This window comes from Ciona intestinalis, chromosome 1 (genome assembly GCF_000224145.3).
Source record: "Ciona intestinalis chromosome 1, KH, whole genome shotgun sequence".
Taxonomy (NCBI): Eukaryota; Metazoa; Chordata; class Ascidiacea; order Phlebobranchia; family Cionidae; genus Ciona; species Ciona intestinalis.
In genome coordinates, this window is record NC_020166.2 from 2400436 (window position 1) to 2423890 (window position 23455).

Consider the following 23455-nt stretch of genomic DNA (forward strand, 5'->3'; position numbering starts at 1 on the left):
GTAAAGGTAAACGTGGAACTACCATGTTAAACTGTTGTGTATTCAGTTTCCATATATTACTGTTGTGTAGTGACTAGTGAGCCTATAGTGGTGTATTCTCAGGACACGTTTAAATTGTTGTGACGAAGTTCACAAGTCATTCGTGGCCAGTATATTTAGTAGCTGTTGTTTAAACGCCATTCACTCTAAATTCGATTTTTCAAATTTTCAATTCTCTGATCCGGGTTGACGTCATAAATATTAAACTGTAATGATATTTGCGTTTTTCAGAATATTGATCCACTTATGAACAACAGAAGTTTTTGTTTTAATAAACATGAACACTGATGACACAGTTTTGGAATTTGGTTCCGAAAACGAACCAAGAGTCAAAAAGAGGGTTATCCATCCTGTAGCTTGTTTTTTCCATCTCTTTTTTCGAGTTTCTGCATTGGTTGTGTATTTGGTGTGTGGACTTACAACCGCTGGCTTTGTGAGCAGTTTCATTGCCATTCTGTTGCTACTTTCCGCTGATTTTTGGACCGTGAAAAATGTCACTGGGAGATTACTGGTTGGTTTAAGGTGGTGGAACAAAGTTGATGACGATGGCAAAAGTACGTGGATTTATGAATCAAGAAAGCCTGCTGCAATGAAGAAACACCCAGTGAAACCAGCAGAATCAAGGTTAGTAACTATTAATTTAATTTTACAATGAAATTCTCTTTCTTGTTTTAATTAACATATTCTAAGAAATAAATAAAAAAATCATATGTTTGTTAAGTAATAGTATTTAAAATTCCTCTTTCTTTAATGTTGTAAATAATCTGATCTTTGTTACCATATAAGAAATGTTATTTATGTAGCCTATATATGTAATTTTCCCCCAGTTTTGTAAGTTATATATTTTTTAGGATTTTTTGGGTCAGTTTGATTGTGTGTCCTCTTATCTGGCTCTTCTCTTTGTTTGGTTTAATCTTCGGTCTAAACGTGAAGTGGCTCGCTGTAGTCATCGTTGCTTTAATACTGAACTCTGCCAACTTATTCGGATATATTCGATGCAAATTTACAAGCAGGAAACAAATCGGAAGTTTAGCAACAAAATACATTGGTTCACAAATATTTAATTCCATGGCAGGTGGTACGCAGGAAGAGACAAATACACCGGTCTCTTCAGAGACATTTTAATTTCCCATTCTCTCATATGTGTAAAAAATATTATGCGTGGTTATTTATTTTTCGCTTCAGTATAACTTAAAATGAAAAGGTCCTTTGTTATAAGAATATATGTATTGGACTCTATTATTGTAGGCGCAGTGGTGCACTATATGCTTTGTATTTTATATAAGTTATCAAAGCACATAACATATAAAAAGGTATCATGTGTTGTACAGTAGGGCGGTACACATACAGTAACTTCATACGAGCCAAACCTAGGGTGGCAAGGCAGGCAAACACAGGCTGAGTGTGGAGTTGCATTAAACATCTGCACTGCACCCAATCAAACAGTGAACATTGCAACCAATAAGTTAGATTCGTCTTCTAGAAATGTGTGTCTAACTAAACCTGCCTTCCTTGCATTTTAAGTTTGGCACCCATGGTTAACTTTTTTTGTAAAAACTAAAAAGCATTCAACCCCTATTGTAAACTCAGACTTTTTTATTATTTAATGTTTTTATATAAGGTGAATTAAACTGTTTAATCAACCTGGCAATAATAATATTTAGTCGTATTTGTAACCCAATATAGTAAGGTAATCTTTAATCTGCTATATCTCAAAATCTATGTTTTATGAGGATACTTTTTAAACTACAGTAACTCTGTTAGGATTAAGATACGGTATTTTTATTGTATATTTTATGTATTGGGAATTAGTGACTGTTAGTCTGTTACTAACATATTTTTTTTGTGCAATGTGTCCAACTTAACTTATACTGGTTAAATTTTATTGGACAGGGCATTTAGAATACATATGCTTACAACTTGTGAAGTTTTTATTACATATCAATATATAAACAAGCACAACTTAGAACTTAAAGGGTATGGGGGCAAACAAAGGATTTTTTACATTGAAAGCTGAAAAGCTGGATACATTTTCTAATTTAGCCCCAACAGCAAAATACTGTGTTCCAAAATTCCTGCAGAATTTATTACAAATAAAACTTAATAGATAAACAGAAACTGTTGGTTTGAAAGCAATTTTAAGCTGAATATAAAATATAATTGATTTTCTAATTACCCAGCAGTTAAGATAAAATTTAGCTACGAAGTATAGTTTTCAGTGTTCATATCATTTAAACCAAGCTCTTCATTCTGTTCATATGTTCTCTCATATTCTACTTCTGACAAACATGGATCTGGTTCTGGTGCATAGATGTTCTGTATAAAGCTGTTACTGTTCATATCATCTAAAAAAAACAATACAGAAACTTTAATATAGGCAAGTTACATCCATAAAGGAAATTTATAAAGGTGAGATTTTTAAGAATAAAACATAGTGGATATTTAATTATAGAAACTTTATATAAATACTATTATATGATTAAAAGACAGCCACAGTTAAAGTTTTGGTAAGGCATATAAATATGTGCTACCAATTTAAATCTAGAATGCAGTGTCTGTTTTATTACATTAATATCTTACCCAAGATTAATGTAAATGGTGTTGCTCCCTTTAAAAGAGAATCAAGTTTTTCAACAAATTTCCTCAGTTTGTCATTAGTTGCACTGTCACCTCCAACGAATGGATTTGTTTCAAGCATCTAAACAATTAAACAACTTACAAGACTTTATTTTTTTCACGAGTTTACATAAAAGTATGGACTTCATTGTGTATCCAATTTACAAAAGAAGATCTAACTATATTTTAAAACATTTCTTAATGCATAGCACCAAAACTGTATGTGCAGAGCAATGATTTTTCATGTTGTATTTTTATAAAAATTAGGTGACATCTCCCCCAAGAAAATTAGAAATAAAAATGATTAATTTTTAAGTTTTTTTTCTGTGTGAAATGTCTAGTAATAATCTCTATATAAAAATGTAAATGTAAAGCAAAACTCTGTATAGTAATAATAAACTAAAAATGCTGTAAATTAAAACAAACCATTGCTTTGAGATCCACCAGTAATCCTTCAACAGTGGTAAATTTTCCACTTATTGCATTTCCTCCTGTAATAAAGTCCAGCTCTGGGATTTTAATTGTACATGTCTCTGATTTTAACACATCTCTTGACATATCTTCTGTACTTTTAACTTTTAATCTGTATTGAAAATGGGTTATTATAAAAAAAATTATATAGGCTATACAAATATATAAACATATTTTTAATGAAAAAAAAAAGGTTTTCTTTTCTGCATTATGTGCAAAAAACTTTTTTACAAAACTCCAACTCAGACCTACTGTTTGCTTAGTGTGCTAAAGAGCTTCACACATTAAGATTAAAATAAAAATTACATTTAAACACTATAAAATAAAATCTGTTATCAAATAAACGAAAAGTTAGAAAATCATATATTGTTACAAAAAAATACAACTTAATTTACTGAAAATAACACAGGCAAATTAAGGCATGTCAAAGAAGTTAAAACAAAGTTTACGTTATTATTTTTCCTTTCGGTTCGAACCCAGTTCCAGATTTCACTTCATTTGTTCTTTTACCACAAGTGTCACAGTTCGTTGCCATTATTATCACTTCTTTAAAGTGAGGTATTTTAACCACCTGACAAAAGTACATTTATATTACTTCTATAGGTATGTTTTGGGGAGATTAAGACACATCAAAAGATGTTACCTTATTATTCCAATGCCTAATGACCTTTCGTAAATATCATTTTAGGGATGTCATTTCAGTTTCAATTGAAAGCTACTAATTTATAAACGCAACTCTATTTGACTACTAGTTTTTAATAACAGTAAAACAGTATACACAAGTGATGCAACCTTATTTATTGTGATAGTCAGATCAATTAAAACAATAAACAGAATTAGCAGCAAAATGACAGTCACAAAAACAGTGAAATACTTTTTGATTTTTTTTTGATAAAAACTGCTGAGTAAATGAGTCACATAAAATTGTAGCTGCTAAAACTAAACCCACAACTAACTCATTCCAATTACCTTCATATTTGTTTCATTTGTTACCCCACAGCTTGGACACTCAGTTGAAAAAGTAATAACTTCATTCTTTAAATCCAACCCTTGCCCAGGTTCTGGTAATTCAATCTCTTCGCTTTTATTTTTCTCCTGTATTGCGTCATCAGCCTAAACAAATGACATGCATATTTTAAATGAATTGTTCTAGGTTTATCATATGTGGGTAATGGATAGGCCAGTATTTAAATCTGTGAAAGAGTAACGAGTAAATTGTAAGCGGGTCCGACGTGTATGAAACAGAACATTCGTGGTATAAAGACTGTCATTTACTCAGAAAAAGGGGAAGAAAATTCAAATTACTTAAAATATGTTAGCATAAATAGGATGAGGCTACTACGCATGTTATAAAAAGTCGGAGACCTTGGGTTGTTTTTGTGCCACGTTTGGGTATTACGTGGCAATTGCACTTAAAAGACTAGCGTTTGTTTAATGGACCACAAAACATAATAAAATTCCCAAGAGAGAGAATGTGTTACAGCATATGTTGCTTAATTTGACGCAGCAGGCTTGTGTTTATACACTAGTTAATATTTCCTAGACACACGCACAAGAGTCCCACAAATGAAAGACTAATTATATTCAAGTAGATTATATGGCCGAGCTAGTACATTTGGCTTGAGGACCGGGGTGCACTTGTGAACCAGTGCTCTACCAGCGTGCTTAAGTTAACTGCTTAAGTGATCTGGATACTGTTACTGGACAGTATGCCTTCTTGTACTGTTGGAACCCAGAGCTCTGAGCATGCTCTGGGTCTGCGACAGCAGGTTCTTGGCATGCTGGTGTTTCTGTGTTCCAACAGCGCAGCGCTGGTATACATGCACCAGTAACAGCATCCATATCACTTGGACTGTATGTCTCGGTGATAACACAGTGCTCCAATTAGTCCTTTGAACAATATTTGTTTTTGGGCAGTTTTCCACAGAAAACTGAACTATTTTTTTTCACTTTCATAGGCTTAATTAAAAATATGGCACTAATAACAAACCGCTATAGATTAACCTGGGGGAAAGAGGTTGGTAGTTAGGGGTTACTTTCTAGGGGCCATGGTTATTGGTTAGTAGTTGGTTGTTACGTTTAGCTGTTGGCAGCAGATAACGGGGGATGATTCTTCACCACCCCCAAAGATGCAAAAAAATCAATCAAAAGTGAAAGCACACCAGGTTAATAGACATTTAAACAGTTTGTTCCTTACAGATAATCCCAGAGCTTTGTTTTGTTCTAAGTTTCTTTTATAATGTGTGAAGGTTAGTGCAGGGTCATGGTTTGGTGCGTGAGGATTTTCAACAAAGCTGTTTCCTGATGGATCATTCACAACCTAGCGGAATAAGAAGTTAGTAAATAACGTTAACATCATTTTTCTTTATCTCTTTGAAAACAATAGTTATTAAATAATTTTAAAAACAAAGAGAGGGGAATTAACAGCAAAACGACAGTGGTTAAAGTACTATTAGTTAGTAACACAAATATTTATTTATCTCTTAAAAACAAACAGTTATCACAATCAGTTAGTAAACATAACATGTTACTATTTCTCTTTGAAAACAATGGTTATCGTTTTAAAAACAAAGAGAAAGGAACTAACAGCAAAACCACACTGGTTAAAACACTATATGTATAAAATGTGCGTAAAAGAGTGTCAGCTAAAAGCAGACAGCAGCATAAAATTTCAATTAAAAAAACTTCACCACTAACCAGTGTAAAAGGCGTTTCTCCAGTTCTGATGGTTTTAAGCTTGCCAATAAAAGCCTCAATTTTCTCAAATACATCTGGGTGCAGGCTCTAGAAAAAGAATAAATCAAATGTCAAACTATCGTAAAACTTTTGTAAAAAATACTCAATACTTTTGACAGTATATGATTAACCCTAGTTGCCACCCTGGAAGCCTAAGCTAGGGTAGTGAAATAGGTCAACTTTTTTAGTTAATTAATGTTTTTTTCCAAAAACAGCTAAACCAAATCAATTATGTCCTGTACTGTTAGTGTTCAATATTGTATATAAGCATGTATTATGTCATAACCGTAAATGTAGCTTACATCTCGCCACCCCAGTTTTTTTATCAGAATTCCTAATGGTATAACGCCTATAGCTCCAAACCCTGTGGCACAGTGCCGGACAAAAATATTACAGCTGTCTGTATAAAACCCTATATGACTATCGTACTTTGCGAATTGGCTGTTCTTGTTGTAGTCCGTCTACAGAGCGCTGAATGATTCCTTCAATTGTGGAAAGGGTTCCTTTTTGTGAAGCTGGAGGAATCTCAAAACCAAGCTCTGGTATGCTCACTGATGCAATATCAGCACGCACAACTTGTCGATTTAAATCCTGTAAAGTTAAGTTTAGAATGGGATTATGAGTTTGGTGACTATTTTACACAATAATAGAAGAACATTTATTTTTTAGTTTTTTTATTAAAACACTAAAAAAAAGTATTAGTGTTAAAAGTATTTAGACTGAGTAACTAGGGGGGTGTGCCAGATCTGCTAATTTTGAATTTTAACGCTCTGCAACTGGCTGAAAATTGGGTCGAGCATTTTTTACTTACTAGTACTACTAACTTATATATCTTTTGTAGGCCTACATATAAAATGGACAAAAACGCACCGATTTGTTTTGCACTTTGCATGTTATGATGACGCCTTTCTCTTGAATAGTTCCGGCTGACTGGATTTCATTGTTGCTTGCTGAACAATGTGGGCAATAAAATGAACTGATTATTATTTCCTTGTAAAATGGGATCTTGATGAACAGAAATTTGGTGGTTCCCTTTGGAAATAAAACATTAATTACTTGGTTTTGTCATTTTAAACACATGTAAGTTTAATATACCTATATATATATTAATATATTAATATATAAAGTTGAAATTTTGTTATGCAACCAAATTAAAGATGCAAATACACATTAGTGGGCAAAAAAGTGAATTAGAAGTTAGAAGTTTGGGTTTTTCCTACTTGGATAACTGACTTTATAGCTTTTAGATGTATATGAGACATTGATATAAGGAAACCTTAATACCTCTTCTTCACAATTCACACATAAGCTTTGAATTTCAGTCAATCCCGTGTCTTCATTTTCTCCTGAAATCGGTTCAAATATCGCAGGTTTTTCATCTTGTTTAGCGGAGTCTGTTGCCATCGTTTCAATATAGCTGTATCTTGATGCAGAACTTTCCCCAAGGTGCTTTTCTCCTACTGCACGCTTCTAGTGTTACCAGTCATGTTTCAATTTTCGTGTAAATGTTTATATATACATCTAAACATCGTTTATAGCATTTTTATTGCTGGTAAAACTTTGTACTTAAATATTTGTTTAACATACAAATGTACTAAATTGCTAAAAACTGTAAAAAGCGTTGCTTTCTCAGATGAGCGAAATTGTGTTGTGCACCACGTCCGGGTTTTTCCCTACGTAAATCTAAATTTCCAATTTTTTTAACAGCTGTTTTTACGTTGACGTTTTTCTGAATCTGATATTTTTACAATAATGAGTTGGGTTGCGCGAGTTAATCGAACCAACGACGTAACCAGTAACTCACCGGAGCAATGTAAAGATGATATTGTGAAATTAAACTGTGCACTAAAGGCTATAATACAGGTATGTTTTTATTGTAAATTTATATTATCTATTAATATATTAACTTTACTAAGTGATCTGTTTCTATCGATTTTTTTTTCAAATTTTTAGTAGTAATAACAAATCCACACAAAATTGTGTAAGAGTGGCTTTGGGTCTCCTGTATATGATAATGTGATTCCTTTCAAAATACCTAATACAATATACTGAATTGTGGCTAACCATTTATATACTAATTTCTGCATGTTTAAACATACTAATTATTTAGTTTCTACTAGTAAGTTGTACAATACCAGTCATTTTATTTTAGTACATATAGCAGAAAATTCAGGTGATAAAGTCTGGTCTCAATTTATTTTTTCCCACTTTTGATGGTGTATACGACTGTCAACTATCATAAGATATTTGAATATTTTGCAATCTTGGTTTTTCATGGTCCCCAAAATCTTATATTTTCACAGGACATATGGGAGTGCAAGGGACCCGTGCTTGCTCTCAATGATTTGAACAAGGATGCACGAAGATTGGTGAATGAACTTCGATCTAAGATTTCTGAGCTTGATGAACTTGCAAATGTTGCCGATCAAGAACGAGTTCGACTCGATTTAAAAGAGGATGTTGAAAACCAAACAAAGCAACTCGAAAAGTAAGATTTTGTAATCTTTTTTTTTAGGTAAAAATGGTTTACATGATATTTATGATTATGTTGGGTAATATTCAATGGCAGTTGTAAAATTGATGTTTATTTTCAATTTAAAAGGTGAGAGTTTTATTTTTGTTTAGAAAAATAGGTTTTTATGATCTTTAATTTTTCACTATGTTAGATAATATAAAAGGACAGTTGTAAAAATGATGTTTAAATTGAATTTATCACTAACTGTAATGATTTTGGTTTACTTATACGTCATACACTCATACCTATATTGAAATACTATTAGGTATGCTTAGGAATTAACCCTTTATATACTGTATATTTTTCTACATATATTTCTGTTACAGCACACAAGCTACACTGCGTAAAGCAAATCTAACATGCAAACTTGCTATCGATAACAGAGAAAAAGATGCTTTGCTTGGATCAAGAGGTAAAATTCTTAAAAACTAGTATTAGCTAGTACAAATATAAAAAAATGAGTATATTTAACTAAATGATTTTTGGTACAGAATATATTATGTTATTAACCAAACTTTATGTATTTTAGGTTCACCTGTTTTATTCATTTTGTTATCTTCTTTATGACTGAATAATTACGCAAACTTTAGAAACAAGGACTCAGCAGATTCGACATCGAAATACAGTCGCGAGTCGGCAAAATATAGCACAAAGTGCGAGTGACATCACTGAAAACTTACTTACTATCAGTAGAACATTAGACAACACAGTTCATCAAAGCTCCCATGCTCTTAACAGTTTAGGTTTGTATTTTATATATAATCTAAGAGTATAAAGTAACCAGTTTTAGTTGTATTTAGGATTTGACCCCAACTAAATTAACTGATACACGGCTACTGCACAAATAGTAGTTATGCAAACATAAAGCAGGTTTTGTTACAAATTTAAATAACTTTTTTTTGTGGTTCAGCTTTCATTTGCAGTTTGTATTTTATTCTAATATGCACTATCCATTACATTAACCTTTATCACCTAAGTTCAGTCTTTACTTTTAGTTTGTTTTTTTAAAGGTTTTTATGTGTTTAATAAATTCTTTATACTTGTAGCAAAGTATCATGAAAAAAAAAACAATCTACACTAAATGTCTTTACTGCTTTGAGCAATGCTGCTCAAACAAAACTAGTATAAACTAGTCTAACATTTGTAACAAGGGCTAACATACATTTCTCTTTCTTCAGTTAGCTCATCAAAGACTGTTAAAGACACGGACACCGAATTGAAGAATCAAGCTGGATTGATACAAACTGGTCACCGTTTGCTCACCAAGTACAACAGGAGAGAATACACGGATAAGATTCTCATATTTCTTGCACTTGCATTATTTTTCTCAACTGTTTTGTATATTTTAAAACGAAGGTTATTTCCTTCTTTATGAAGCTGGGGGTAGTTAAACAATGTCTATTTTTGGAACTAGGTGCAATAACAAAGTAATACAAATGCATTGCTAAGAGCAGACATGGCTATTTATAAATAATAAAACGTGTTTTAAAAACAATGCAAATCTACAGTTGTATGTGCTTGGTTCTTATTTAAACCATCTCTGAAAAAGTTTTTAATTCATGAATTTCTTTTTGATTTAAACATGGTAGCAGTTATAGTGGAAGCAATTTCACCAGCAGATTTGTTTTGACCAAAATACTCGCAAAAGTCACCATCTGGATCTATGAGATACATTATTATAGTGTGGTCAACAAGATAGTCTGAATCATCATCTTTTGGGCCAGCTGAGTAATAAACTCTGAAAGCGTGAGAGGCTTTATCTACTTGTTCTCTGGTACCAGTTAACCCAACCATTAAGGGATGAAAATCCTGTAAAATAGATGTAACATGTTATTTCAATTATTATTTTGATTTTGCTGTTTTTATTGGTGAAGTGCTTCTGGATACTTTGTTTGAGAAAGGCTTTGTATAATAAGGTAGTAATAAAATTAAGACTCTTTTGAACTCATCTGCTTAGTTTAAATAGTCAGTGCTATTATATGAATTTAAGTATCGGGAATTTATGCACAACTATCCGACACTTACAGCAATATATGCTTTAACTGCCTCTGTGGTGTCTCTTTCAGGGTCAATGCTGATAAACACAGGTAGAATATCAGGAACATGTTGATTTCTGTTTACTGTGTCCACAACATTTCCCATTTTTTCAAGTTCTTCCGGGCAGATATCTGGGCAATGTGTAAAACCAAAATAAATAAGAATCCATTGCCCTAAGAAGTCCTTATTGGTTCTGAGCATTCCCGTGTGGTCAATGAGTTCAAAGTCGCCGCCTAATTCTGGTCTTCCGTAAGATTTTATCATTTCATTATCCACCTCTTTTTCCCTTTTGTTTTTATAGAATTTCATTGCAAGTACCATTATAGATCCACACGAGACCAGAAAGAGGACGCTTTTCCAGCCAATAGGGCTACCTGTTACCGTAGGTTTTCGCGGTGTTGGGATATCGGAAACATTACGTAGCGAACTTACGCTCCAAGAAACGCAAAGTGTTTGTGGTTTAGAATTATGAAATTTAAAAACGTTCCTCGATTGCCGTGTTAAGCTTATACTTCGTAAAGATCGTCTTTGGGCTTCTAAAAGGTTTGTTTGTCTGTGGTATAGTTGCCATGTGGGCGCTTTTCTGACAATTCGCAAACAAGCCCTATCCATTGAGAATATGTTTCTAAAATGCAAACGTGTAACAACCAAAATTTGGAATACCAAGTCATTATGATAAACATGTAAACTTAAGCTTTATAACGTCAAAAACAATTGTATTGACCTTTCTTTTTGATATTATATATTCCTAACAGACCAACTGCAAAATTACTTCACTACTCCCCAATTAAAGACAAAAAAACTTATACTGTCGATATACTATTTCTATTTTGTCACGATTTGATATTTTATAGACATCTAAAAAATCAAAATATCAACAACATGTTTTTCTAAAAGAAAGTTTGTGACAGCTTTCGACTGACGATTTTCTTTAAATCAAACACAATAGGGGTAATGTAAAAACGATAGTATGAATATAAATATTCTTTTCCAATATCAATATATATCGCCTATCGGTTTACTTATTGCTACACTTAATATCTCTACGTGTGATAAATGCATACCGTTAAAAATGCTTCACAGCTAGATGTTTTACGTAATATTTGGTGCCGTGAATATAGCCATATGCTTTCTTCAAGGGTTGACTTACCCGCCGTATGTCTGAAGTAGTATTTGAAGACCTCACATTGTGGTGGTTAGTCTAGAAAATGGCAACAACTGATAAATGTCTTGGACTACGGAATTATAAATATACAAGAAAAATGTTGAAAGGTTAATACAACGTTTTGACGTCAAATAGTTGTACTCTTGAGGCACTTTTAGGATTTATATTGCTTTTGTATTAGAAAAATTTCAACAGTTCGTAAAATTTGTCAAATATTTTATCACGATCGAACGTTGTTATCTTCGATTCGCGTGTGACCTTGTAATAAAAGCGACCGAACGTCTCAGACGGCAGGAGATCTCGTGAAAACTTGAGCTCTGCATTCTATTCACTAAAGACATGTGAAGCACACATGGCACTTCAGCACGCACAACGCTGCAAGCTGATTGGTCAATCCGCTGCGCGTCACTCAGTTCTTTGTTTAGATGAAAAGAAAAAGGCACCACGCAACCATAACACGGACGTCAGGCGTTGCTGAATTTGTGGACATGTCGTGTTTTCAAACGGTATTGAAGTGTTCTGCCCGTTGTCGTTGCGCTCATGCGTCCGAAAGAACGTCGCACCCATTAGAATATATACGTTCTGAATTATTTTGTTCAAACGTTCGCTATGCTGTAAACGTAGGTTCTTTTCGACGTAGTTGTTTACAGTTCTTACCCCACAGATACAGTTATAACAGTCATGGTTATGTAGTTCGCCACTTTTTCATCATAATCAAATACGATGTAAGTCCGGTAATGTCCATCAGCGCACCATAGAGCGTAAGGTTTTTAAATTGTACAGTTTACTATATCGGTGCGTTTATGCAGTCGGCGCTTTTGATAGAAGAGAATTGTCTTTTGGTTGATATATAGCCACGTTGGCAGTCCCTTGAGAACCATGTTTAATTATGTATATCTATAGGTTGCGCTCTGTATGCAGCATGTTTGGCTACCAATTTGCACTCATATTCCAACCATATTATAATACCAGGCAGTTAGTATCATAATGTTTTGCCTAACATAGTCATACCATGTCTTTGTTTAAAAGAGGAACTTGTTTTATTTGGTTTACCCTATTCACATCCATTTTCTATTTTCCATTTTAGTGTAACCTGTAATTGTAAGTTGTGTTTGTAGTTTTACGCTGCCTGATACCATGTTGAAAGGACTTCAAATTGGAAAAGTTGACTTGTTGCTGCAAGCTGCAGAATTCCTGGAAAACAAGGACAAACGAGATCGAGGTCAGTTTAATCTGCTGTAAAATTGTTGTTCTATTTATTGTTCCACTGTATTTTACTTTACCTATGCTGTATTGTAAACTATATGGCGTCAAAAATGTTGTACTCTGGTTAAATCACACATATCATTTTCATGATGTTTTTTAGTTACAAGTTTTATTGAACATATGTGTTTCAATTCCCTGGGAGGTTTGTTAAACAGACCGAAAAGATTAAACATTTATAAACAGTATGTTCATTATACACTGCATGTGGCTAGGTCTGTTATTGAGATTGCCTTGGTTTTATGGTTTAAGCAAACTTTGACTAATGACTTTTAAATGAGTATCATTAACTAACATTTTGTTTGTTTTCCTGCAGAAACCGAGCATGGATATGCCACACCTGCATATAGAATTGGTCAAAACTTCAGAACTAAGGTGAAAACTGTAAGAAGATCTCAAAACAGGTATGTAAACTGATATGTTTGCTTTTAGGTTAGCCAAGTTTACAGTACATGAACAGTACTGTTCTGTTTTGATGGTAATTCTGATGTTGTTTTCAGTTTTCACAATACCATAAGGTTAATCTTACTTTTTTAATTGTTCTGCTTTAAATTCAAACAGCAGGCTTTTTGTTAAGGAGAAAGGGTTTTTTAATTTTAAATATGTACTCTTGACAAGCTCTGCAACATGACCCTTGTTGTTCAGCCAATTGATCTATTTAAACCAAGGAGCTTGTATGATAGCCTATCATATTTCATAAGTGGTAAATGGGCACCTGGAAATAAATACATAAAATTAACACATAGGCATATCTTTCACTTTTGGTGTTTTGTTTATTATGTTTGAAAATTCAAGTTTACTATAGTTTTTCCTTGGGTCAGCACATTCCATCAAGGGAAGACCATGAATGTTTACCGCAACATTTCAGTAACGGCTGCCCACCTTGCGCAAACAGCAATGTAGGGCCTGAACATTAAACTAGTTTCGTCTCACACACTGGTGTAAAAAGGCGTGTCGGGACAAGCACATGCGCGAGAATTTCTCTGTCGCGTCAACGGCCGTAGGTTGCTATCTTATCCAAGCTTAACGCTGCTGTCAATACGACGCAGTTGCTTGTAGATCAAAATATCGGTATTGGAGAAGTTATGGTTCGAATGTCGCCGTCGGCTATGACTTGCGTATCTGCAGGGGGTGTTAAAGCAACCGGTTGTTTTGTTTCATTGCCCATCGTTAGTCTTTACAGCGCAGTAAATTGTACGCCCCATAAGGTTCTCACATCAAGCATGTTTGCAATCAATAGAACAACGAGGCAGAACGACCAACGGTTGCTCGTTCGTAATATAAAGGAAGTGGCTATTATAATATGACGTCGTGTCACGAACAAGTGACGTATCTGCATCTTATTTGTGGGCGAGGCTTGTATCACAACCAGACCAAAGAAGGCTGCTTTGTGTTTGTCGTCTCCCAAATACATCGCATTGCTTATTTTTTATACTGGTGAACGCATTTTCTTACGTGAATGTGTATATACCGCGGCTCAACATGGTGTGCATCATAGTTACTCTCTGCGAGTGTTTCCACCGCTAAATTCGTTTAATCGGAAAACAACAGGGTTTTGTCATCACATCAACCGTTTTGGTATCACTGCTGCTCGGTGGGCGTGCGACGTCATTGGTTCCTTTTCCGCCATGTGACGCACATGTTCGGGCACACGTGTGCAGGTAAACCAGGTGATACAAGCTGCCGTTTTGGGTTTATTGAACCGCAGTGCTATTCTCATGGCGCACGAACCCGTACGACCCCTACGTAGATCAATACCAGCTTGATTCAGAACAGATGTCAACGCCATTGCTTTATGAGACTAAGATTCGAGTTGTTGTACGCACAAAAGAGAGACGCCGAGTTTTCTACGTCATGTCGAAGTTTTATTGTAACCAGCGGTTAGGTTTCAATCGGAATTCTCATTCGGGCCAAACATTCAAGGAATTTTTAACCTAAAGTGCAGTACCCCTTTACCAAACGCTGGTGTTTTTCACTTTATTTGTTTTCACATCCGACATCCCCTGTTGAGAATTTTCGCAAGCGTATAATCTCAACATTGAAACTTGACACGGCGTCTCCGCTTCCCTCGTCTCTCTACAGTGAAACCGGAAATTAAATGGGCTGGGTCTAGTAATGGCCGCTTCCCTGGCGAAGCGACATCGCTGAAACTGCGGTTACCACTTTAGACTTAATTAAGGCAATGAACGCGGGTCGACGCCTGTTATTAAATTGGTAGAACAACTCAGTCGTAAACGTGACGGCCACGTGTATGGTTCTAATTCCGAAAGTGATGATGGCTGTAGCCCTCCAACTGCGCTCGTAAACGGCAGACGCGTATACAAACCGCCCGCGGCTACACTGCATGTGAACATTGTTTCGCTTGCAGTTTTTTTGTTCTCGGTGTATTTACGATTGGCCAGCAAAGATCGCTTTCGATGTTTTAATTGTTTCGCTTCTCTTTGTAAATCTTTGATGTTCACCGCCGTCCTATTTTCGCAATTAGTCAGTTTCAGGGCCGTCCAGATCCATAATCATTATACGCAACTAACACTAACCACTTGGCCCACCTGAATAGGATTGACTCATGTTGATTGTACCCACGTGGCACCACACGATTGGGCGCGTATATCTATACCTTCTACGTATTTCCTTAACGTATATATGACGTCACGCGTTCATAGTTCTACATCTCTAGGTGCTAATCGAGGTGACTTTACACTGAGTGTGACCTTCTGGCCTTTGTTCGACTAACCAGTAATCTACTTCTCCACAATAGAAAAATAAAGTGTTTGCCTTTTCGTATTTGTATTGTTATGCGTGTATTTGCACACGCTGCCACACGTAATGGTGTGCGCTGGTGCAACATTGTACTTTGCTATTTGAGTTCCTAAATAGAATAAAGTAAACATGAAACAGAAAGACGTTTTTCTCCATGCAAATACTCCCATCACAACAATGGCGACCGAGAATTAGGTTTCGATACCTACGTGTGCTTGCCACGTATAGTCGTAATATATCATATTATCAGTTACACTAGCTGTATCATGTGCCCTGGAAACCCGTTCTGTCGCAAGACCAAACCATAAACAAGTTCCCCATTTCGGTGCGTAGGTGGTAAACTCCCCTGTGCGGGATTTGTGTACCGAGCATTTTGTGTATTGAGATGGCTGGCGCAATGGTAAATTCCGCCTCGTTGTTTGCATATTACAGCGTAATATTGGAGCTGGTCACGCAACAACAAAAATTCACTCATATCCGTAACGCAGTAGCCGACTACATAAAGCTAAAGCAGATCGCCCACACGTAATTAACTAACATCCAGTTCATTATGATGATTGGAATAAATGCGTCACACACTAATATTAAACATAAGGACGAATATACTGCTGATCGAACGTTGCGCGTGATATTTTATCACAAGTTGAACATGTAGCGTGTTGAAACGCACCACTTTTCGAAAGAACTGTACCCGAATCTTAAAATATATGGTTTCTTTCGTCACTACGAAATGACCAGTGTGAAACAGATGCTTCCCTGCTCATTGACAATGTCCCAGCTGTTGAAAAGCCCGGGTGTTCACGCCCTATTACAAAACGCTGCTTATATCGGTCTACCATACCCCGTGTCATCACATCTTACAGTATTTTATTGTTTGCACTGCGTTAACGGATGTTATTGTTATCAGTTGAATGTCTATCGTTTCCTGTCCGTTTTGTGTCCGCATTACAACGTGTTATAACGTGTTACAATATGCGCATGTTCTGCTTGCGTAATCCTATAGTTATTTAATCTCACTTTAGTTCCTCTTTTTTATTAGTTCCTTCTAATCACAGCAGGCTTATCGGCTTGGTTAAGTAACGCTGGTACGAATTCATTTGTCAGCGGATATTTTCAATTTAAACACTCCCGCTTTTATTATGTATCACAATATATTTTAAGTGCATAGTGCTGACTGACGTTTAATTTATTTCTTTTTGTTTCAGAACATCGCACAACGAGCTGGAAAAAAACAGGTGGGCATATGTAGTTTTATTTACGTGTATTGTTTGGCTGTGTTGTCAGGTGTGGTAACCACAACGCATGCTCACTTTGACTGCTGTCATCTTATAATTAATGACCTTACATTTTAACCACGGGGTTTGCACTACTTGTGTTGTATTTATATTGAAATTTCACCACACACGTGATACTGACTTTATGACCATATTGCTTTTCTGGGGGCCGCCATCTTGTCACATGGTTTCCACGTGAATAAGCGACGCTTGTGACGTCACAATACGCCTCTCCCTTTGGCCTCTTCATTGTCGAGAATCCGACGCTATTGATTTGCTGAACAAACCATAGAGAGTGACTATTTGGCTTCGGTTATTAATTAGAACAACTCGCTTGTATTGAAGAAACCTTGTTTTCATTGTAACATTTCAGTGTTGACCAATAGTTTTTCAATTCAAATATTAAAAACGACACACAATTTATTTACTTAACAAAAATCAATCGTATCAGTGTGTCACATATACCCGAACATTCTAATTCTTGAATGTTTTAAAAATCATCTGGAAACACTGGCGACCTCAACAGAAGTTGGCAAGCGTGGCACCATTGTCCGCTGCTACCTACGCTCTTGCCCCGCTATTCAACACAGTGCGCGCCTTTCTTTGGCTGTTTTTAAATAGGTCAATAACACCTTGGCAACAAAGGGTACACCTCGGTATTTATGAGTGTATTGCGCGTATTGTGACACTTACAGTGTTGCGTAATTTCGTTTAAGATGAAGAACGTGTCGTTCGGTCTTACTCTTCAATTAAAACTTTTCCATGAATTAACTTGGCCATAATTAGCCCACATTATCACTTTGATGTCTAAACACGTTATCCCGGCACTTAACTGTAATTTCGCTGCCATAGCACGAAAACAACTTAGCGGAACTGGAAAGTTCGCTGCGCTCGTAAACAATTCGTAAACCGTCACTCGCTGGAAATCGTAGATAGTAGACCATGGCCTTGACGTCACCAAGAAGTCGATAAACAGGTTGCACGTGCAGCGAGTTCATGCTGTTTACCAACTTTTCGGCCATGTTCATATAACCCGTGGCCAACATTGGCTAAATTTAACCTCGGCCGTTCCTGGTTGTATAACACAGCCTGCATTGATCGAGGTCGGGTAATTGGTCACCTGAGAAAACAATGACTTTACCGGCACAGGCAGCGATTTAAAGTCTCCGGTCGTGCGGTATCTCATATTTTTATCTCCGTAGGAAACCGCGCGGCATGTTAGGTAGCTCTAGCGTTCTTGCCCGCCTCAAAATATTTGCCGCCTGAATCCGTTAAGTTCCGGATGGCAGCGCGCGAGCGAAAACAAGCGCATAGTAACCCTGCGAGTTCAACCTTGCGGCGACCTACTTGTCTCCAAGCTTGCACGGTCGAGCGGCCGCCACTTTTAACGTTCCTCTTGGCCGCCGCGATATTCGAGCATAAACACGTTCGAACTCAAGTGCCGTCGCTTTCCACGATCGCTAAATTTAGCGTCGACCAAGTGGTTTGTTGTTGCCACGTGTCTCTACGCTTCTAGATCCCGCTTGGGTATTTCAATTACACATTCCCCTTAAATGGAGTCTGTAGCATCGAAAGAATGACCGGTCCATCGACAATGGTGACGCCGTGTATAAACAACGTCCAGGGCACGCTGGGCGTGGTTACTCAACTCAAGCAAGCGCTCGACCAATCGGACGCTCCGATTTTCTTCGCCGTAGTTTAGGACGAACAGCTGATTGCCTCTCTCGTTTATTCTCTTTTTTCTCTTCATCGCAGCACGCTGTATCCGCTCGCATCTCTCTCTTTCATTGTTTGCATCGCATACTTAGCTAGGACTTCCTCGATCGCTCTCAAAGCAAGCCACTGAGCCATAGAAGCCACATTTCCTATGTTTTTAACTGCGATGGCTTCCAGCGTTGCAAGTCTGCATTCTTTTGCAGCCAGAAACTGTTTATTATTCTGAATTGCACTAACCCATAATCTATCCCATAACTAACATAACAATCTCTTGCACTGTGATTTATCTGATATATCTTACACAATCCATTTAATTTTAAAATCCACACTGGTGTTTACATGCATTGTTGTATACCTTAAAAGTTTTACTTCCAAGTTAAATTGCAGCCAAAATTTAATCTAAATTTAAAGTATATATTTAAAATCAAAACAAAAACAGAACTATATATAATTATTTTCTCTTTTTATTTAGACGTGCTCACTTGCGTAACTGCCTTGATGGGTTAAAAGCAATTGTCCCTCTCAACCAAGATGCAACCCGCCACACCACACTTGGTTTACTCACACAAGCCCGAGCTCTCATAGAGGTAATTACAGATGTTACTAACTCAAATCTAATTGTATTAAACACCTTATACCCCTTTACAAAATAAAATTTTGACAATTACTTAAAAATTGTAACTTTGCCTTTACCTACACTGCATGTAAGTTATATGCAGTAAAATGCCCTGGTTAGAACGCTCTTCTTAGGAAGTATTAATGTTTCAACAGTTTTTAATATATATATATAGCTTTTAAAGTCAAGACTCCAGTTTTCCCTAAGTATGCTGTTCCCTTGGGCAAGACACTTAAAGGTCATTGCTCTAACCTAGTAATCACAAATAGATTTTCCAAATTGTCAAATATATGGGTATCCCAGAAGTCAGGCAGCATTTAGATTTCTAAGAAAATATATTAGAATATCCCCTTTGTTAATCAAACCTAACATATAACATAACAGCTGAAATTCTTTACCATCGGCATTATTAACACAATTCTCTTTATAAAACTGTCTGTTATTAACAAAATTGAGATTTAGCTGTATTCTTATAAAAAAATCTACATGGTTCTTAAGTTCTTGAACACCATGTATATAATATCTTACCTCACCCACACCAATACAATAACTCGTCTGATTTTTAGAACTTAAAGCATGAGAGGCAGGCGGTTATTTGCGAGAAGACTCGATTGGAAGAACACGGAGCATTGTTACGTCATCGACTTCATCAGTTGGAGATCTCCCGTCGCAGAAGAGACTCGACTGGCTCTTCCTGGTCTTCTGGAAGATCAGAGTCATCTAATGATTCTGATAAAGGTAAGAATTTTAGAAAATTATTTCATTTTGACCTTTCAGTTAGTTTTGAGGGTAATGGGCTAATCCTGCCCAAAATTCCACATACAGTGAAATGAATCAGTTATTGTATATAATTTGACTGGTTGGATTTGCCCCAGTTTCTGAGATGTTTTTTAGGAAAATTGTTTTTGGTTGGATTTTTTTTCCGGTTTACATTCTGTGTCTAATGTTTAACCCAATAATTTCAGATGAAGAGATCATTGACGTGATGGACTGCAGTGAAGCTTGTGAGAGTTTGCACGCTTTACAATCATCGGTCCGACCCAACCTGATAACAATAAACGTGCCGAAAGCACTGAGCCTCTCAACACGAGTGAAACAAGCCAAAATTGCCACATAATCCGCCGGGCACCTCAAGAGACACTGCTGTGTTCTATTTCGACTTTCCTCTCAGTACGGGTGTTTTTAGACAAATTCTTAGCTTAAATTTCGCAGCATCTATTTTAATTCGACATGCTAGAAAAAATCTGAAATTCGGTGCCAGTTTTTCTCGCTGGAGAGGAAATTTTGTCAACAGTCAAACACGTCTCAAAAGGTTCTTACCGGTAGAATCCCTACCTCTCTGGTAATTTGGTCAAAGAAAATTCTGACTTTTGCATAAATAGGCACACCTTCCAAGGTGCTGGTATTCATTGGAATTCAGTTTTTAAAAACAGCGATTTCTTTAATTAGATTTAATTTTGCACCTCAAAATGTTGTCCAGCATTTGTGAACTACAATGCTGGTCGAAACTTTTCAAAAAATCCATATTTTTCAAAAAACAAATCTTTTTAAATAGTCACCACTGTGACACTAAACGCCGCGAAATTTTATCTAAATTCTATTTTTGTGCTGATTATTGTTAAATTGCACGCGTCAACTGAGCAAAACGTCACACCCAATGACCATGAGCTTTAAAAATTCGCAAATTCCAATCAAAACAAGTGTACTTTGGCCTTGAAAAATTATGCAAGCTTGAAACAAAAACTTCATTCAATTTCTTATCAATCCCTGTGATATTCAGGGCTGTGACAGCTATGCATTAACATTACACGACTAAAGCTCATAACAGAGCGGCTTTCTTGTTCCCAGCCCTCTAACTTCCATTCAATTTGACGTCTAAACATGCAAAAATGGAGTTTTTACTGTCTCGTTCGTACTGTGGCTCTAAATTGAAACCACCATGCATATATCGCATACATTTGGTGTTAGCCCGCCAGCATACCTGCCCATTATGCTTGCGCAATATATTTGTAAATTTTAACCTTTTCTGCAGCTTTGGATTTACCTGTGTAAGACTTCTATTGATGCTAAGATCTTTCTCTCTGTGTGTATGTGTGCATATTTTGATTAATTTATTTCGCGTCAAATTTAATGAAATTTTTATATAAAATGGAAACTGTTATTGAGAGCACGCTCTCTATTTTTCTGTGTGTAAAATGTGTCTCTCACTGGAACGAGAGTGTATTCGTAAACTTATTTAAACTCTATTTTTTGATATGTAAACCTTCACAAATCCCTGTGTGTACATTCTATATGTTTCTCTCGTACATAGCGTGATATATATGTGCTCTGTAAATTTTGCGAGTCATGCATGGGAATCGCTATTGGTAAAAAGGTTAAAACTGTACTCAGGTATACAAGTTTCACTAGTGTTGTAAACAGTTTTCATGCGATTTTCCTTCATTACCAGCCTGAACCCCTCCCCCCTCTCACCCAGCCCCATAAACATAATCACCCTTTTCTCATTGTCCCTTCGAAGCTTAATATGAAGCATATTTTCACACGTTATATCCGCAATGGGTCCTACAATGTTTCTCGCACTTCTGTGCTTCATTTTTCACGGACCTTTTTTTAAAATTCCACCTGTACCATAGTAATATATTATATAGCTCTATATTCTCTCGTTGAAATTAACTTATTCGCGAGTTTTGCTTTTTTCCTTTGAAATTCCATAACCCTAACCCCCGATTTGATTTCCGTTGTTTGTAATGATATCTATACTGTATATAGCACTACTGTACATATATATACTTTGTCTCGTTTTATTCTGTACTGATTGTAACAATATTGCCGCATCGAAAGCATAAAATTTTATTTCAGTAATAAAACCACTTTTGCATTGCACCCTAGAATGTTGTAAATACATAGAATTTTAAGACAGTCAAGCAGACCAGCTTACGGTAAATAAATTGATTTTTAAGACAACTGTCATAAACTCCTGTAACTATAGTACTTGGCTATTATTAAAATAGAATAAATAAAATTAAAAGGTAAATATAAAATTTATTCGTAGGTGTCAACGGTACCACGGCCTGTAGTAAAACGAGTAGAGACATGAATTGAATATAACTTGCTTTATACTCGTGGGCAATGGTAGTCGTTATATTACGAGTATTCTCTTATAACCTCTTGCTCGCTTACGATTAACCACGTATTTAACATTGTGGGTTATTTTTTATGTGTGGCTTATAATTTGGACAACCCGTTAGTGACCACTGGGTTGGAGCAATTGCCATTACGTGTATTTCCCAAGGACACATACGCCCACAATAATAGCAGAGACCAAAGTTAGTATAGACCAAGTTAGGAAACGGCGCTCGTGTCCGCCATTACGGAGCCCACAGAGCGTGAATCGCCTATACAAATGCATGGTCGGCATGTGTTCATTTAGTTCTTGTAAGCGATACAAAGCTAGAAAACACATATAGCGGTTGTTTTAACGTATAAAATTTAATTCCTAATATAAATCTTGTTATATAATATAAAATCTTGGAATTAATGTGAAGTAAATTAATATTTTGACTGGTTTTCGGCGTACAGTGTGGTTTAAAAGGGTACTTTACGTTGGCGATTAATACTAGCAGTATATGATCATACCTACGAATCTACAGAGCCATTCTTTACTACATGTATAATCCAACATGAGTGGACATGCAGCTCCAAATTGCTTAAGTACTAGCAGATAAGGTGTTCGCGTTTTCCGATTTCATAAAGACCCGTAACTTACTAATTCAAGCAGAGGACTAAAAATAGTAACTCAGTATTGTTTTCCTTAATGTCACTTCGATATTAGGCAAATTTTACAAAGATACCTTAAGTTTCGTTGCCGGGTATACGTGTTAAGTTTGTGAGCCAAAAAGTAAAATCACGGCAATTTACATGCAAAACTGCAGCTACACCAGTTTATGGTAATGTTATGCGTTTTTGTTTGTATTTTTATATTTTATACATGTTCTTTTTTGTTTTTGGTTAGTAAACTTGATATTTTCTGTTTTTTTACTCGTTAATCGATTGAGTGTTGAATAAAAGTTGATTATTTTTGTGAGGTTTATTATTGTGATAAGATATAACATTAGTAGAAAGCCATTTTTACGCGCAGAAGTGCTTGGTTTTTAAAAAATCGCAAAATTTAAACGAAAAACAGCACCCAGCAATGATAAAATGCTATGCCGTGGGCTCCGTAATGGTGGCGACTATGACGTCATGAC

The 23455-nt window shown here is 35.9% G+C and overlaps 6 protein-coding genes across 6 annotated transcripts in view; 3 read left to right on the top strand and 3 right to left on the bottom strand.

Moving 5' to 3' along the window:
- The first annotated feature begins 53 nt into the window (after nt 1-53).
- Nucleotides 54-1963, top strand: LOC100180313 (Golgi apparatus membrane protein TVP23 homolog B). Its single transcript, XM_002129444.4, has 2 exons — nt 54-663; nt 891-1963. The coding sequence occupies exons 1-2, from the start codon at nt 317-319 to the stop codon at nt 1162-1164; spliced, it is 621 nt and encodes a 206-aa protein (XP_002129480.1). The 5' UTR covers nt 54-316; the 3' UTR covers nt 1165-1963.
- Nucleotides 1953-7403, bottom strand: LOC100182660 (zinc finger protein ZPR1). Its single transcript, XM_002129247.4, has 10 exons — nt 7147-7403; nt 6733-6894; nt 6292-6453; nt 5824-5910; nt 5324-5446; nt 4096-4239; nt 3576-3697; nt 3082-3238; nt 2620-2737; nt 1953-2384 (listed from the first exon to the last, which is right to left on the bottom strand). The coding sequence occupies exons 1-10, from the start codon at nt 7264-7266 to the stop codon at nt 2239-2241; spliced, it is 1341 nt and encodes a 446-aa protein (XP_002129283.1). The 5' UTR covers nt 7267-7403; the 3' UTR covers nt 1953-2238.
- Nucleotides 7404-7563: 160 nt separating this feature from the next.
- Nucleotides 7564-9872, top strand: LOC100185029 (vesicle transport protein SEC20-like). The gene is made up of 5 exons (XM_002129468.5): nt 7564-7725; nt 8166-8350; nt 8704-8789; nt 8968-9120; nt 9556-9872. The coding sequence occupies exons 1-5, from the start codon at nt 7615-7617 to the stop codon at nt 9750-9752; spliced, it is 732 nt and encodes a 243-aa protein (XP_002129504.1). The 5' UTR covers nt 7564-7614; the 3' UTR covers nt 9753-9872.
- Nucleotides 9764-11583, bottom strand: LOC100184221 (protein SCO1 homolog, mitochondrial-like). The gene is made up of 3 exons (XM_002129220.4): nt 11565-11583; nt 10403-11039; nt 9764-10186 (listed from the first exon to the last, which is right to left on the bottom strand). Exons 2-3 carry the CDS (start codon nt 11024-11026, stop codon nt 9935-9937), a joined length of 876 nt encoding a protein of 291 aa, XP_002129256.1. The 5' UTR covers nt 11027-11039; nt 11565-11583; the 3' UTR covers nt 9764-9934.
- Nucleotides 11584-12672: 1089 nt separating this feature from the next.
- not7 (Not7 protein) lies at nt 12673-22090 on the top strand. The gene is given in 6 exon segments (NM_001032439.1): nt 12673-12801; nt 13159-13246; nt 16808-16837; nt 19065-19179; nt 19775-19946; nt 20174-22090. Coding segments are annotated over 6 exon segments (642 nt in total). The 5' UTR covers nt 12673-12716; the 3' UTR covers nt 20326-22090.
- The window catches only part of LOC100177185 (serpin A3-5), a 19786-nt gene continuing 11613 nt past the window's right edge, over nt 15283-23455 (bottom strand). The window contains exons 9-10 of the mRNA XM_026840602.1: nt 22910-22919; nt 15283-16617 (exon numbers count right to left, since the gene is read on the bottom strand). Of these exons, the coding sequence (XP_026696403.1) occupies nt 16616-16617; nt 22910-22919 (12 nt within the window). The 3' untranslated portion in view covers nt 15283-16615. The remainder of the gene's footprint in view (nt 16618-22909; nt 22920-23455) is intronic.